This window comes from Scophthalmus maximus, chromosome 1 (assembly GCF_022379125.1).
Source record: "Scophthalmus maximus strain ysfricsl-2021 chromosome 1, ASM2237912v1, whole genome shotgun sequence".
Classification (NCBI taxonomy): domain Eukaryota; kingdom Metazoa; phylum Chordata; class Actinopteri; order Pleuronectiformes; family Scophthalmidae; genus Scophthalmus; species Scophthalmus maximus.
In genome coordinates, this window is record NC_061515.1 from 2,047,501 (window position 1) to 2,061,813 (window position 14,313).

General features: G+C 48.7%; 2 protein-coding genes across 15 annotated transcripts in view; one reads left to right on the top strand and one right to left on the bottom strand.

Moving 5' to 3' along the window:
• LOC118301753 (regulator of G-protein signaling 22) overlaps window positions 1-6,447 on the top strand; it is a 17,256-nt gene extending 10,809 nt beyond the window's left edge. For 3 of the 7 annotated variants that reach the window (XM_047331602.1, XM_047331594.1, XM_035627315.2), the window contains exons 19-24: window positions 2,066-2,224; window positions 2,314-2,538; window positions 2,774-2,944; window positions 3,032-3,154; window positions 3,391-3,490; window positions 4,497-5,376. In XM_047331602.1, the coding sequence (XP_047187558.1) occupies window positions 2,066-2,224; window positions 2,314-2,538; window positions 2,774-2,944; window positions 3,032-3,154; window positions 3,391-3,490; window positions 4,497-4,609 (891 nt within the window). In that variant the 3' untranslated portion in view covers window positions 4,610-5,376. Of the gene's footprint in view, window positions 1-2,065; window positions 2,225-2,313; window positions 2,539-2,773; window positions 2,945-3,031; window positions 3,155-3,390; window positions 3,491-4,496; window positions 5,377-6,292 lie in introns of those variants that run through there. The other 4 variants (XR_007030587.1, XM_047331595.1, XM_047331601.1 and 1 more) reach the window with 4 other exon arrangements.
• LOC118301643 (vacuolar protein sorting-associated protein 13B-like) overlaps window positions 5,128-14,313 on the bottom strand; it is a 299,542-nt gene continuing 290,356 nt past the window's right edge. For all 8 annotated transcript variants that reach the window (XM_035627305.2, XM_047331582.1, XM_035627293.2 and 5 more), the window contains 10 exons: window positions 13,432-13,882; window positions 12,924-13,088; window positions 12,526-12,754; window positions 10,540-10,716; window positions 10,179-10,349; window positions 9,303-9,479; window positions 7,610-7,712; window positions 6,437-6,605; window positions 6,259-6,339; window positions 5,128-5,879 (listed from right to left, as the gene is read on the bottom strand). In XM_035627305.2, coding sequence (XP_035483198.2) covers window positions 5,631-5,879; window positions 6,259-6,339; window positions 6,437-6,605; window positions 7,610-7,712; window positions 9,303-9,479; window positions 10,179-10,349; window positions 10,540-10,716; window positions 12,526-12,754; window positions 12,924-13,088; window positions 13,432-13,882 — 1,972 coding nt within the window. In that variant the 3' untranslated portion in view covers window positions 5,128-5,630. The remainder of the gene's footprint in view (window positions 5,880-6,258; window positions 6,340-6,436; window positions 6,606-7,609; window positions 7,713-9,302; window positions 9,480-10,178; window positions 10,350-10,539; window positions 10,717-12,525; window positions 12,755-12,923; window positions 13,089-13,431; window positions 13,883-14,313) is intronic.

Here is a 14,313-nt window from a genome sequence, read left to right on the forward strand (position 1 = left end):
CCCAAATTGGATCCAGGATAAATAAGATTAAAGCATCAGCGTTACTAACCGTCCTCTAACAGCCTGTCGGAGTGTGTTCCACACCGCTCCTCTCTCCTCCCTCCTCTATCCTCATCTCCTCCCTCATCTCCTCCCTCCTCTCCTCCTCTCATCCCTCCTCTCCTCTCTCCTCTCTCCTCATCTCCTCTCTCCTCATCTCATCCCTCCTCTCCTCTCTCCTCCCTCCTCTCTCCTCTCTCCTCCCTCCTCTCTCCTCATCTCATCCCTCCTCTCCTCTCTCCTCCCTCCTCTATCCTCATCTCCTCCCTCATCTCCTCCCTCCTCTCCTCCTCTCTCCTCATCTCCTCTCTCCTCATCTCCTCTCTCCTCATCTCATCCCTCCTCTCCTCCCTCCTCTCTCCTCTCTGCCCTCTCCTCTCTCCTCCCTCCTCTCTCCTCATCTCATCCCTCCTCTCCTCCCTCCTCTATCCTCATCTCCTCCCTCATCTCCTCCTCTCTCCTCTCTCCTCATCTCATCCCTCCTCTCCTCCCTCCTCTATCCTCATCTCCTCCCTCATCTCCTCCTCTCTCCTCCCTCTTCTCTCCTCATCTCATCCCTCCTCTCTCCCCTCTCCTCCCTCTTCTCTCCTCATCTCATCCCTCCTCTCTCCCCTCTCCTCCCTCCTCCCTCTTCTCTCCTCATCTCCTCTCTCCTCTCTCATCCCTCCTCTCTCCTCCCTCTTCTCTCCTCATCTCCTCTCTCCTCTCTCATCCCTCCTCTCTCCCCTCTCCTCCCTCTTCTATCCTCATCTCCTCCCTCATCTCCTCCCCTCTCCTCCCTCCTCCCTCTTCTCTCCTCATCTCCTCTCTCCTCTCTCATCCCTCCTCTCTCCCCTCTCCTCCCTCTTCTCTCCTCATCTCCTCTCTCCTCTCTCCTCCCTCCTCATCTCCTCTCTCCCCTCTCCTCCCTCTTCTCTCCTCATCTCATCCCTCCTCTCTCCCCTCTCCTCCCTCTTCTCTCCTCATCTCCTCTCTCCTCTCATCCCTCCTCTCTCCCCTCTCCTCCCTCTTCTCTCCTCATCTCATCCCTCCTCTCTCCCCTCTCCTCCCTCTTCTCTCCTCATCTCCTCTCTCCTCTCTCATCCCTCCTCTCTCCCCTCTCCTCCCTCTTCTCTCCTCATCTCATCCCTCCTCTCTCTCCTCTCCTCCCTCTTCTCTCCTCATCTCATCCCTCCTCTCTCCCCTCTCCTCCCTCCTCCCTCTTCTCTCCTCCCTCCTCTCTCCCCTCTCCTCCCTCCTCATCTCCTCTCTCCCCTCTCCTCCCTCTTCTCTCCTCATCTCCTCTCTCCTCCCTCCTCTCTCCTCCCTCCTCCCTCTTCTCTCCTCCCTCCTCTCTCCCCTCTCCTCCCTCCTCCCTCTTCTCTCCTCATCTCCTCTCTCCTCCCTCCTCTCTCCTCCCTCCTCCCTCTTCTCTCCTCCCTCCTCTCTCCCCTCTCCTCCCTCCTCCCTCTTCTCTCCTCATCTCATCCCTCCTCTCTCCCCTCTCCTCCCTCCTCCCTCTTCTCTCCTCCCTCCTCTCTCCCCTCTCCTCCCTCCTCATCTCCTCTCTCCCCTCTCCTCCCTCTTCTCTCCTCATCTCCTCTCTCCTCCCTCCTCTCTCCTCCCTCCTCCCTCTTCTCTCCTCCCTCCTCTCTCCCCTCTCCTCCCTCCTCCCTCTTCTCTCCTCATCTCCTCTCTCCTCTCTCATCCCTCCTCTCCTCTCTCCTCTCTGCTCTCTGCTCCGCGGCAGAACTCGGACATAAAACATGAGCGTTTCACATATTTGAAGCAGGATGATTACAGGAAGGAGTTTTCACAAGATGATTGTGCCTCTCATCCTTGGCTTCATTATCTCATCGTTGGCAAAGGGCAGGTTTTCTGAATGAAGGGGTTTCATTACCTCAGTTTCCTGTGAGCTAAGACTGTGGATCATCTCTACTGGAATCTCCTCCTCCTCTATTTAGAATGTTTTTCTTTCTTGTTATAATTCTATTATTTCTTCTTGATGGAATTTAGCCGGCAGCTCACACTGTCTGTTCCCCTGCAGGCCGACCACTTGTGGATGAGTTCGTCCAAAGAGATTCTCCTGTTTCGACAGATCTTACTCAACCCAGTCACTTGTATGCAATTCCAGCACTTTGTCTCCCCGAGGGGAGACTTACTGGAGAAGGACTTGCTCTTCTGGCTGGAGGTCCAGAAGTATAAGGTGAAACAAACAACCCCTCGTCTCTCCCTGCATTGCTCAAAATTCAACATTAAAAATTGCTCTTCTTTATTAATCGTATTGGGGAACAGTTCCACCTTGTCCGTTCCTCACGCCTCCTCTCCTCCTGTGCGAAGGACCTGTGCCACTCGCACAGCGATGAGGCCACGATCCAGCAGAAGATCAGCACCATCATCGACTGCTTCATCAACTCGTCCATGCCGCCCACCCTGCAGATAGACGTCCCCCCTGAACAGGCCCGGCGCATCCTGGAGGAGCGCCACGAGCTCGGCCCCTACATTTTCAGAGAAGCACAGGTGTGTGTGTGTGTGTGTGTGTGTGTGTGTGTGTGTGTGTGTGTGTGTGTGTGTGTGTGTGTGTGTGTGTGTGTGTGTGTGTGTGTGTGTGTGTGTGTGTGTGTGTGTGTGTGTGTGTGTGTGTGTGTGTGTGTGTGCACGTGTGCACGTGTGCACGTGTGCACGTGTGTGTGTTGGACGTCTTCCTGTAAGTGTCCCTTCACGCGAGGCTTTTCTTTTCTCCTGCTCTTTGCAGATGTCCGTGTTCGGGGAACTGTTCAAGTTTTGGGCCGAATTTCAAGAGCTGAGCGGCAGCGTGCAGGAGGAGCAGCTCCTTCCTCTGCTGCAGGAGAAACGGGTCAAACACAGGGCCAGAGTGCGGAGACGCAGGCGGCAGGAGGAAGAGGAGGACGAAAGGAGAGTCCAGGTGAGGAGGACAAGGTGGTTTCACTCGCGACATTCAAACATCTGCGGTAGGAACAAAGTCGACTCAACCTGAACTCTGTCGGTGCAGGAAGAGTGGGGGACCGAAGAATACGGATCAAGAGAAGAAGAGGAGACGGACAGCGGCACGAACGACGACGAGGAACGAGAGCGAAGAAGTGGAAGCGGGGAGTGGAGGAATCCCTCGCAGCCGGTAAGGAGCGATCTGATGTTCCTGACTGGGAAACATTGTGAACATAGAGTCGACTTCATTCGATTAATATCACGAGATAATGAAAACACGCAGAGATGAAGATGAACCCAATTACAGGATGAAGCCTAAACGAGGCCTCGATCGGCAAAAGAGAAACACAATCCTCGAATTAAAAGTCTTTTCTTTTTGTTGAATCACGTGAGATTTGACTGGATTTCTGGACGTTTTCCCCTCAGCTGTCGTGGTCGTACTCCAAGTACATGACAGCTCTGAAGAGAGAGGAGGTGCTGCTGAGGAAGAGTCTTCAGCTGGAGCATTCCATCACCACGGCCTCAGGTACACACACACACACACACACACACACACACACACACACACACACACACACACACACACACACACACACACACACACACACACACACACACACACACACACACACACACACACACACACACACACACACACACACACACCTCTTCTTTTCCCAGGGCTCAGTGAAACTCTCTCTTTCTCTGCTACGGTGAGAACAAGTAGTCAGAGTGAATTAGAGAATCCATAACACTGAAATGACACAAAGTGGAGCTCGATCTCCGAGGCTCTGATGTTACTCGACAGTCGAAGCGGTGTCGGTCGGACCCCCTCCCCGTCTCATTACGCCGACCTCGGGCCAAAGCATCCACTCGAGCCCCGTCCATCAGGAGCCAACGTCCTGTGAGTCGACGGGTCCTCACTGTGAGGATGTTAAATGAGGCGCGGTGCTAACGCAGGACGTTCCAGTCCAGTACGGATGAGGGCGACTGGAAATGAAGCGTAGTGCAAATTGTGTTTTAATGGGAAGGTACCGGGGAGAAATGGAAACACAGATGGACATCGTGGTGCCGACAAGATCAATATGACGTGGAACTCGTTACCGAGGTTTTTTTTGATTTCTCAAAGTGATAAAATATGTTTTCATAAGAATTTAAATCGTGGAGAATGCTAGAGATTACAATTCATTCGAATGATCTCTCTGAGCTTCTGTCCATTCTCTTTGTGACCTTCTCTTCTTGGCGGTTGAGAAGACAAACGATCGCGTTGACCAACTGTTTGTGTGTGTTGAGTATGAACGTTCTGTTTGTAAGCTTATGTTTTTGCCGTACGTTAAATGTACTGTGAGTATGAAGGTTACGGATGTATGTAATCCATCTTATTTAATATTCTTATGACCCCAGGAAGAGGATCTACTGTTTAAGACAGAGAGAAGCTAATGGGGATCTTAATGAACTAAACTGAACTCGAATGCATAAATAACTATTCGTAATTCTCTTCGGGGACTCATTGATTGTGTCTCTCTCTCCAGAATCGTCCTCTTGCTGCTTCAAGTCCGGGGACAGTCTTCGCAGCCACGGGCCGTCCCACCGCTCCTCCAGATCAGACAGTAAACTGTGTTATAGCAGATATAACCAACGGTGACGACGCAACGCGACATTCTGCCTCCAAAGACAATGCGTCGCTCGCGTCGTGTCCTCGGCAGGTGAGAGGCTGCGACACCCAACGGACTCTGATCGGAGCACGGAGAGGGAGACCCGATCTGCTGCTGATACCAGGGACCAAGTCGGGTTCACACATGATGTAAGAATCGTTTCAAAAGTTTAACAAACTTCTGTTTCACTGCTCGTGTGTGAAAACTAACACGACGTCTGGACGGAAAACGTAGGTAAAGAGTGTATTTAGTGTTTAGGGTTCTTTTTCTGACACAATCACAATCAGCACTATTTTAATTTTACATTTTTTATTAAAACATTTTCTATATTAATAATCCATTTATATATATATATATATATATATACACTGATATTGAAGGCAATAGAGTTAATTTACATAGAACTCAGTAGTGCATCGATAACATGTTGGCATCAGTGTAAGGTTACAAAGAAAACTATATTTTAGTCAAACAAGAATGTTACATCATTTATAAAAAAAACATTTTGGTTGGCAGCTAGTTTTTCTTTAGCGTCATCAACATGTATATAATATTGCACTTATGAGGACGTAAACACCAAGAGCTTCTTCTGCCGAGTGAAACGTTGCAGATAGTTTTGGCAGAAATGAAAATGGATCTGCGACACTGAAGAGGTTCCACACTGACGGACTGGAGTCTTGTTTTAATTTGACACGATTCTTATTTGTTTTAAAGTTCAGTTAATAAAAAATTCCTGGCGTGAAGGAATGAATCTTAACTTATGTCTCTATGATTAAAACAGATTCTAAACCCCTCAGATTCTTTCTGTGGCATTGTGACGTTTGTTGTATAAATATATAACTTTCAAAGGCAATTTATAAAGATTGGACATGAAGTTAAATACAAAAAGTTATTTTTTTACCTCAACAGGTATTGTTTGGCATAAACGTATATTTATCTTTTCTGCATATCCAAACATTTTCATAAGGCTTCATATTAGTTGGATCAAAGATCTTGTGTGCCCACCGTGTGTTAGTGGAATCCGATGCGCAGAGCTTTGTTCTTCACCGCATTGAACTTACTGACGAACACCTTGGCGAAGGCGGGATCCACCAGGTAGCGGTAGGACTTGGCGACGGAGGGCGGGGGCTCGGCGAGCGTCACCGGCGGCTGCAGCTGGAGAGACGCGGCGGAGGGGGAGAGAAACTGGGAGGCTCTCGTCACGTAATCCACCAGCCGCTGGTACTGCTGCTCCGACAGACGCTCGCGAACACCGTCCCCCTGAGGGAGGACAGGCGAGGACAGACGGACAGGCGGTTAAATTCTGCTGCAGGTGGCGTCCAATCATGTGCCATCAAGGACAGCGATTTAACCTTCAACCAGGCAACTTTAATACACAATGACGTCATGTAACATGTACATGTCTCTAAACGGAACATATTGGTCCTGTTGTCTTTAGTAATTTGTATCGCAAACAGAGAATCAAGAAAATAAAAGAGATTAAAGATTAAATTTGAATTATTATTTAAATTTAAATCAAAAGCATAATTTGTAACTCAAAATGTATTTTAAAAAATCTTGGCACATAATATTCTACGATCAGCCTGTACCGTAGATGCCGTGTATCAATAAGCTCTTTGATCAACATTGTGAGTCTCACGTCTGTGTCACTGGCGACTCTCTGCTGCTGTAAGGTGAGGGTGAGCTCCGCTTCCTGTCCCGGCTCCTGCTGACACTCCACCTGCAGGAGGACACGGAGATTCAACACTGCTAAAGACGCGTTCAATGCGTTTCAGTCTGGTCAGGAGACCCGTGGCGTGCGGACTCCTGTCAGTTACCTCCGTGATGGGGAACGCCTGCTGCTGCGTGTCCTCGCTGAGACTGACCACGAACAGCACCTCGGAGGTGAGCAGCAGGCAGCCGGCGTGCTCCTGACCCGAGCCGCTCACGATGGTCACCTCCAGGGCCATGTGGAGCTCCGGCCGCCCCAGGGACTGGAGCATCTTCCTGTGGTCGGAGAGGAGGACGCCGAGCGGTGAGCGACGTACATTACGGACAAGTTATGACACGATTCGGATAAATTCTCTTTACATCACATTTCAATCAAATGCTTCACTGTAGGAAACGCCTGATGGAAACCGGTTTGACTGCACTGCAGCATGAATTGAAACCCCAGGGCAGCATTCATGTATTTTTGTATCTTCTGTATCTTCCCATCATCTTTCTATCATCATCTGTTAATCCCCACAGGTAATGACTACTGCACTGGAATGTCCTGAAGAAGTATTGTATTTAAAACTTGACGGACAGCATTGAACTGCTACTAGAGGCAAATGTTTGATATCCATGGAGACCTAAAGGCAGAAAAATCATTACACCGTTTATGCCATAAATGCATTTTTCTATAGGTACTGAAAAGCTTCTGGACACACCGGCCTCATGAAGTGTCTCACTCTGACAGGATACTGGAAATCTCTGAAGCCTTCTGGAGGTGGTTTACTCCGCACACAAACCCAAACTTAACCTTCAGCTTGGCAAACACGTGACCTTCACGAACCGGAGTCTCTCCCGAACCATGACGACACACAGAGAAAAGGTGTTTCTCCTGCGGCCGACGGCACAGGGACACGTCTCTGGATACAATCATTGTTAAATAACAAGAACAGTTTTTTCGCTGGCGGCTTCAGCGGAGCGCTTATAAAAACCTTTTAACATGGCTTGATGAGAACAAGGAAGGGCAGGCTGGCTACCATGTGTGGGATCAAGGTCAAACATCTTTCCAGGCTTTTTTTCTTCTTCTTTTTTTTAAGGGAAAGTGGGTAATAAACTCTCCAAGGTTATTTTAAACAAGACGGCAAAAAAAAGAGAAAGAAAGAAAAGAAATGATGAGAGGTGGAACAGCCGATTCTGGAAAGTGTCCAACAAAAGCAAAAGGCAAAAACACATGCTGCATTTTTCTGAAGAGGAGCCTGACACGAGTGAAGAAGCAGTGAGCGGCTCCGGGGTCCTACCAGACGTATTTGAGGTGACTGTTCGGTGCCTGAGCCGACATCTCCTCGACGGGCAGGTACAGTTGTTTAGGAAGCTGCCACAGTCCGGCTCCGTGAAGGATCCCTGTCAGGGACATGACGGACAGGGTCAGTGTGTGTCACCGGCCGGGGGCGTTTTACATTCTGATGTGGATCATGTCCATGACTTTACGTCCAATCGACAAGACAGACTCATGACATTCTGACGTAAATGTGACGTATTATGCAAAAATCATGCACATGAATGTGTAACTGTAAAAACACCATCCTGTCGCTTTTTTGTGAGGCTGACCGAACCCTCCAAAGTTCTGAACGACTGGTTCAGATCTCTCTCCCACTGTGATGTCACAGTTGGACAGCCTGGGCCATCTGGCCAATCAGAGCAGACTGGGGCTAAAAGAAATCCAGGCGTTTTAGACATGAATGGACAGTACGAGAACACCGAGGCCTTTTCTGAACATTAGAGCATCTGAACCTTTTCAAGTGGTGACACATTAAAAGTATGAACCTGAATATGAGCACAATATGTGTCCTTACAATTTTACACAGCGAGATGATCAATTAGACATGTGATGGAGAACATTAGAAAAAAGAAACATGATTAGGATGATTCTATGTACATGTCAGAGTGAGTTCATAACCCCCGTGTGTGTGTGTGTGTGGTCAGTTTCCCTTCATCTCACTTTAGCTGTCGGCAGAGCAGCAGAAGCATCGAGCCAGTGAAGTCATCGAGTAGTTAAAACAGCCGTAAAGACCACGGAGAGACCCAACAATGATGTCAGCGCAGTGAGACTCTCTCTGCAACACTGCTCAGCTCCGAGTGTGCGTGTGTGTGTAGATAATATACCCATGTGTTTCATAATGGAGGATGGAGTGTGACAGAATTACATCACAAATCAATACACTACATTACTGGCAGACTGACGTGTGTGTGTGTGTGTGTGTGAGCTCAGAGGATCAGGTAGATCAGAGCCGGGTCCTCGTGGGGGCCACTGCTCTTATAGGGAGCTGCTCACCTCGTTGCTGGTTTATGTGCTGTAGCAAAGACCTGTTAGCACCGACACACACACACACACACACACACACACACACACACACACACACACACACACACACACACACACACACACACACACACACACACACACACACACACACACACACACACACACACACACACACACACACACACACACACACACACACACACACACACACACACACACACACCACCCTCTGATCCACTTCTCACCCCCTACCCCCTGTCTGCTGCCCCCAATAAAACAGCCAGCCTTAACTGCACATATGTGCACAAGTTTGAGCATGTATGATTAGGCGTGTGTGTGTGTGTGTGTGTGTGCGTGCGTGTTCAGCAGTTCTCTCCTTGGTCCAACACTACATAAAGACTGGTCCTAATAAACATGTGTCTCCTGCCTGTGTCCGAGAGGAGAGAGGGCCGACATCGTCCATCCATCTGATTTCCCTGACACTCACTCTAATTCATGTATATGGTTATTAAGACTATGACTTATACATAATGTGCATTCAGTATTCAGTACTTGATATGTCCCCACAGAATGATGGAGCTCCCTGCCAGTGGACAATGGTCCTATGAGCAGCACAGCTTGTACAGCAGCTCTAAGAAACAACCCGATGACTGTGTTCAACGACTCACCGTATCCAGTCTGGGACACCAGTTCAGCCGCTCCGCCGATGGGCTTGGTGAAAACACCCACAATGCCTTTCCCCACTCCAGAGATGACCCCCTTGGCCTTGCTGCCGGCCGAGCTCTGCATGTCCCAGTTGCGTTGGAAGTTCTGCATGGGCTGGTCCACGATGCCCGCGATCGCTCCTGCAACACACGGGGGAGAAAAAGTCTCGGTCCCTTGTTCTTCTGATGTGCTTTGTTCCATAAGTAGCAAAATTAAAGGCTTAAAATGGCGACATGCTTTGCGGACAATAAGGGAGGAAAGGTAGGTTTAGGGTTAGGTGGCTTTTAATTCAGTGGAATTAATACCAGTCCGTAGGAATTCAGATGTGCTTTTGCCCTCCAGAAAACCTCTGACCATTCACGTTCTGTGCGACACAGATGTTGTGATTTATTGTGCATCTCAGAAACTGTAATCCACTGCAACCCGGAGATCGGAGCAGCTGTTTGGTTTCAATGACAATATGCCCGGACTGGACTGGAGTTTCACGGCCCTCCGGGTGTTTATTGAGTCGCCGCTGTGCCGCCTCCACTGCTCCGTCTCAAAAGCTCTCTGTAATAATCGCCTGTGTGCCTTTTCTGAGTGTGTGTCTTTGGATCGCAGGTGAAATGTGCGTGTGGGCAGAACACGAGTAATTCTCGGGATTCATTTATTACTTGTAACGTGATCACACCCCTTCGTGTTTTCCCAAAAATATGGGTAACTACATTGTTTGACAGAACAAAATTGTATTTTTGTGTCATTTGGGGCATTTCTCATCAAACCACTTATTTGGGACAATTCAAATTCTTTGTGTGTGTGTGTGTGTGTGTATGTGTGTGTGTGAGTCCACCTGCACGTACCTAGCAGGCTGATGCCGAGGCGTGACAGCCCCTGCCTCAGTCCTTCCCCGAGGTTCTCTGGCAGCTGTCGCCTCCACTCCTCCTGCCGGGTGTAGTGCTCCTCATCCAGAGACAGCCGGTCCATGTTCCTGGCCAGACTCGTTGCCAAGTTAGTGATGGACGTCAGCGTACCTGGACACACAGGTGCCGTGTTCAAATTCAATTCAGGACACTATGAGGAAACTGATACATTTTCTGAGCATCAGAGCATGAAAACCTTTTAAAAAAAGAACCCAAATGAATAGTACAAACCAGAAATGTGAGCCGGATATTTACCTGCAATAAATAAACACAACAAAGATCATGAACGTTTGCCGTTTACCTTTTGAGATGTGTTTGACGAAGGAGGTGGTCCCTCTGGACACCCCGCTGACGAAGGCTCCGGGCCCCCGGGTCAGACCCTCGTATGGCAGGCGGAAGAAGTCGGACACTCCGTTGCCGATGCTCCGCACCAGGCTGGCAGGACTGCCGAGGATCTCCAGAGACCCCACCACCCAACCTGGGACAGAGGGACGACACACACAGGATGTTAAAACTGTTAGCACTGACAGTCTGTGGTCAGTCTAACGCTGGGAGCTTTGCTTAATATTCATGCATCAGTAGTGTCAGAATATATTTCTTTAACTCTTAATGCTGATCAAGCTTGTTCTGAGAACAAGGAATTCATAAACTCTTCCGGAACGTATTGTATCTCCATTAACATTTCATCCAGCAGTAGCTTCTTTCTCTTTTCGTTCTGGAGAAACTTTTCTCTCTCAGTTTAGCTTCAGCAGGAAAAAGTTGGACTGAAGTCAAAACATTTAAAATAGATCAGCTATAACTGTTTTGTGGTCCGAGGTGGCCGTGTAAAACATAACGTACACATCATAAATATATAATGCCACAGTCATTTTTTACACTCGTGAAATGAGCTTTGCTTTAAACAGGAATAAAAAGGGAAATCCATCTGGAACACTTAGTCTTCGGAGGAACATTGAACATACAAGCCCCCTGAGCAAAAAACGCACTTTCATTATCTTCGATGCGCCAAGAACAGCTTCGAGCGGAGGCTCTCCCAATCATAACAACTTACAGAATAACGTACCAAATGTTTGACGCTATGATGTTTCACACTGTGTTTATTCAAGGAGAATTCTTTTCTTAAGAACACCATTCGCAGACACATGTACAGACACACACACACACACACACACACACACACACGTGTCACAGCGAGATTTACAGCCTCCTACAATCTCACCTCTCTCATCCACCCGTAGTCGGCTTCAGATGGCAAGGCTCATTGATATTTATGCGCTGACAATTGCATCACAAAAAAAAAAATCAAATGGCCATTCTTCCAACGCTCTATTCTTATTCGCTGTCAATTTGCCCGTGAGTGACGGGTCTCTAATGGTAGGTAACCAACTCCAGCGGGACCGAGCGGTCATTCCCGCTTTACATGGTCTCCCAGTTGTGGTTTTGGGTTCGGCATGAAGTCCTGAGAGGAGCCGATGTTTACTGGGCTGAGTCATGCTTTTAAACACACACACACACACACACACACACACAGACAGGCATACACTGGAGCGTATGCCTTTTAATAGCGACATGTCCATAAGTCTTTGCATGTGCCGACTGTGGATTTACGCCTGTGGGTGTACGTGTGATCGCAGTGCCGTTCATCCTAAAGCTAATCAGTCCCAGAATGCAATGCTTCCAGGTCCGCCTCTCTCTCTCCGTTGTGACTCAGGAAGAGGAGAACGCGGTAAAGGTGATGTGATGAAATACCAGCAGAAACGAGGGCCCTAACGAGAGACAGCGGGGAAGGAAGCGTCCGGGGGCCAGAACGGTGATTTCTGATGTGGGAACGTCTGAGTTAAATCAGACCATGTGTGGAGACTTGGACGAAGACAGGAGGACGACGCAGGGGAGCGGCACGGTGCCTGTACCGGGCCCGATCAGTCCGGTTCAGACCTGGTGGCCGCTCACGGATCAAGAGTGTGAAGCACGAGTCAAACAGTAAGTTATGACAATAAAGAGAATCTAAATCTTCTTTTGGCGGCTTCAAGTCATTCAGGTTTTTTTTGTTTTTTTGGGGGGGGGGTTGTTCTGGCACTTGATAAGTTTTACTGCACTTTCTGCCTCAGAGCAACAGGAGGCCCCCCCTCATGGGAGCGATCGTTTCAAAAGCTTCAACTCTGGACATGGCGAGAATAAATTAGGGAAGTTCTCACTTCAGCACAACTCCCGTTATTCCTCTGTAAATAACGAGTACGTCCCATTTGTAAACTATCCAGAGTATATTCTCCCTCCGTCGATGACCTACCAGCTCTGAAGAGGGCGCCGGCAGCGTAGTGCATGGCGAGGACGTGGACCAGCTGGCGGGCCGTGGTGCAGAGCGGCCCCATCTCGAACAGCGAGAAGGACAGAGGAGTGTGGTCCGAGGCGATGTACAGCTTCAGGGAGGCGTGGATGCTGACCAGCAGGTTGACCGGCTGGATGGTCAACCTCTGCAGCCGCACGGGGCGGACCAACGCCTGCATCGACTGAAGCACCTGGACCACATTCATATCACAATGTCAGTCCACAATCTGTCCCCCGTGTTATTTCATCATAACATGAGGCTGAAAACCCCACTGTGCTAATAATATAATGACAATGCAGTGACTAAATAAAGATATATTCTAATATTTAAATATTCAGCTTCATTAAAGTGAAGTGCACCTGTTCAGGGAGGACGGGCGCTGATCCCGGCTCTCGTCTCCTCTGGCTCGCTGCTACAGATGAGGCTATAGCTCTGTCGGGGATGTAGGTGTAGAACAGGGTCTTGATGTAGTAAACGAAGGTGTCTTCCAGGTAGACTCTGGCAGGCTGGAGCTGGAAGGTGACCTACGGAGAGTGTGGAATATGGCTGTGATGAGAACTGCCGATTTGTGGGAGGAAATGCATTGAATTTCTTTCAAGTGCAGTTGCTCAACACTTTTCAGCTAAACTGTTGCACTGTGTTAAGCCTGATATGTAAAACTGAACGTTGCTAAGTGACTCGTAGGATGGTTGCAATGTGGCGCTGGTGGTCAGAATGATTTCTTGAGGGCATGCCTTGTGACTGCTGGAGTTGTAGATGTGAAAATGTCCTAATCATTCTAATGTCCAGGCTATCAACGCGACTGCAGCAGAGTCTCCTGTGACGGGAGGAAATGCAAATGAGAAACGCAGAGGAATGGATCCAAACCTCCTCCAAGGTGCATCTGTCCCCAGCCAGCATCATCCTGAGCCGAAGGAAACAAGAGCGCTTGAACTCCTCCAGGGCTTCGGGGGAGTCCGCGGGGTTGTCATCGCTGCTCCACGGACCCCCGGGGTCAGCCCCCCCCCTCTGGTCCTGGCACAGCAGCACGGGGAAGTGGAAACTGGCGCGGTTGTACAGCTGGTTGTCCACTTGCAGACTGGAGCAGCAGACCTCGATCAGAGAGCCGTCGGGCATCAGAGCCGAGATAGGCGCCATGTCCACGCCGGGGTCGACCGGCGGCTCCAGGGGAAGAGAGCTGGGTGCCGGAGCCAGACTGAGGAGCAGCTTGGTCAACGTGAGTCTCAGAAGCTCCACAGAACCGGAGGGACTAGTGATGTCATCACTCAGCGACACACTCGTCTCACTCAGGAGGACTCTGAAGGACAGCTTTGTCGACCTGAAAACAAAACACACGGCATATTATTGATGTGAAATGTATAATATAATATAGTGGAATGAATAAAAAAACAACAACTCTAAAACAAGCTTAGAAATAGGTAAGTCTGTCATAACTTACTTGTCCTGTTTGCTGTCTAAAAGCAAAAACTATAGACAAAATAGAATATTTGTAGATGGTAATATTAAGAGAGGTAAAAGTGCATCTTTTATTTAATAAAAAAAAAAAAAAAATGTTTATAATTATATTCCAGACCATCTACTGTTTTCAGGATTTGGACGTGTCTCTGTATTTGCACTGTTTTTGTATATTTGCTTTTGTGTTATCACCCATCTCTATAAACGCTGCACACACAAATTTGGTGAAGTAATTTCTTAGTTTGCTTGTGTATTTTGTATTTCCATGTGTTTTCTGAGGCTGCAGTGCCTAAA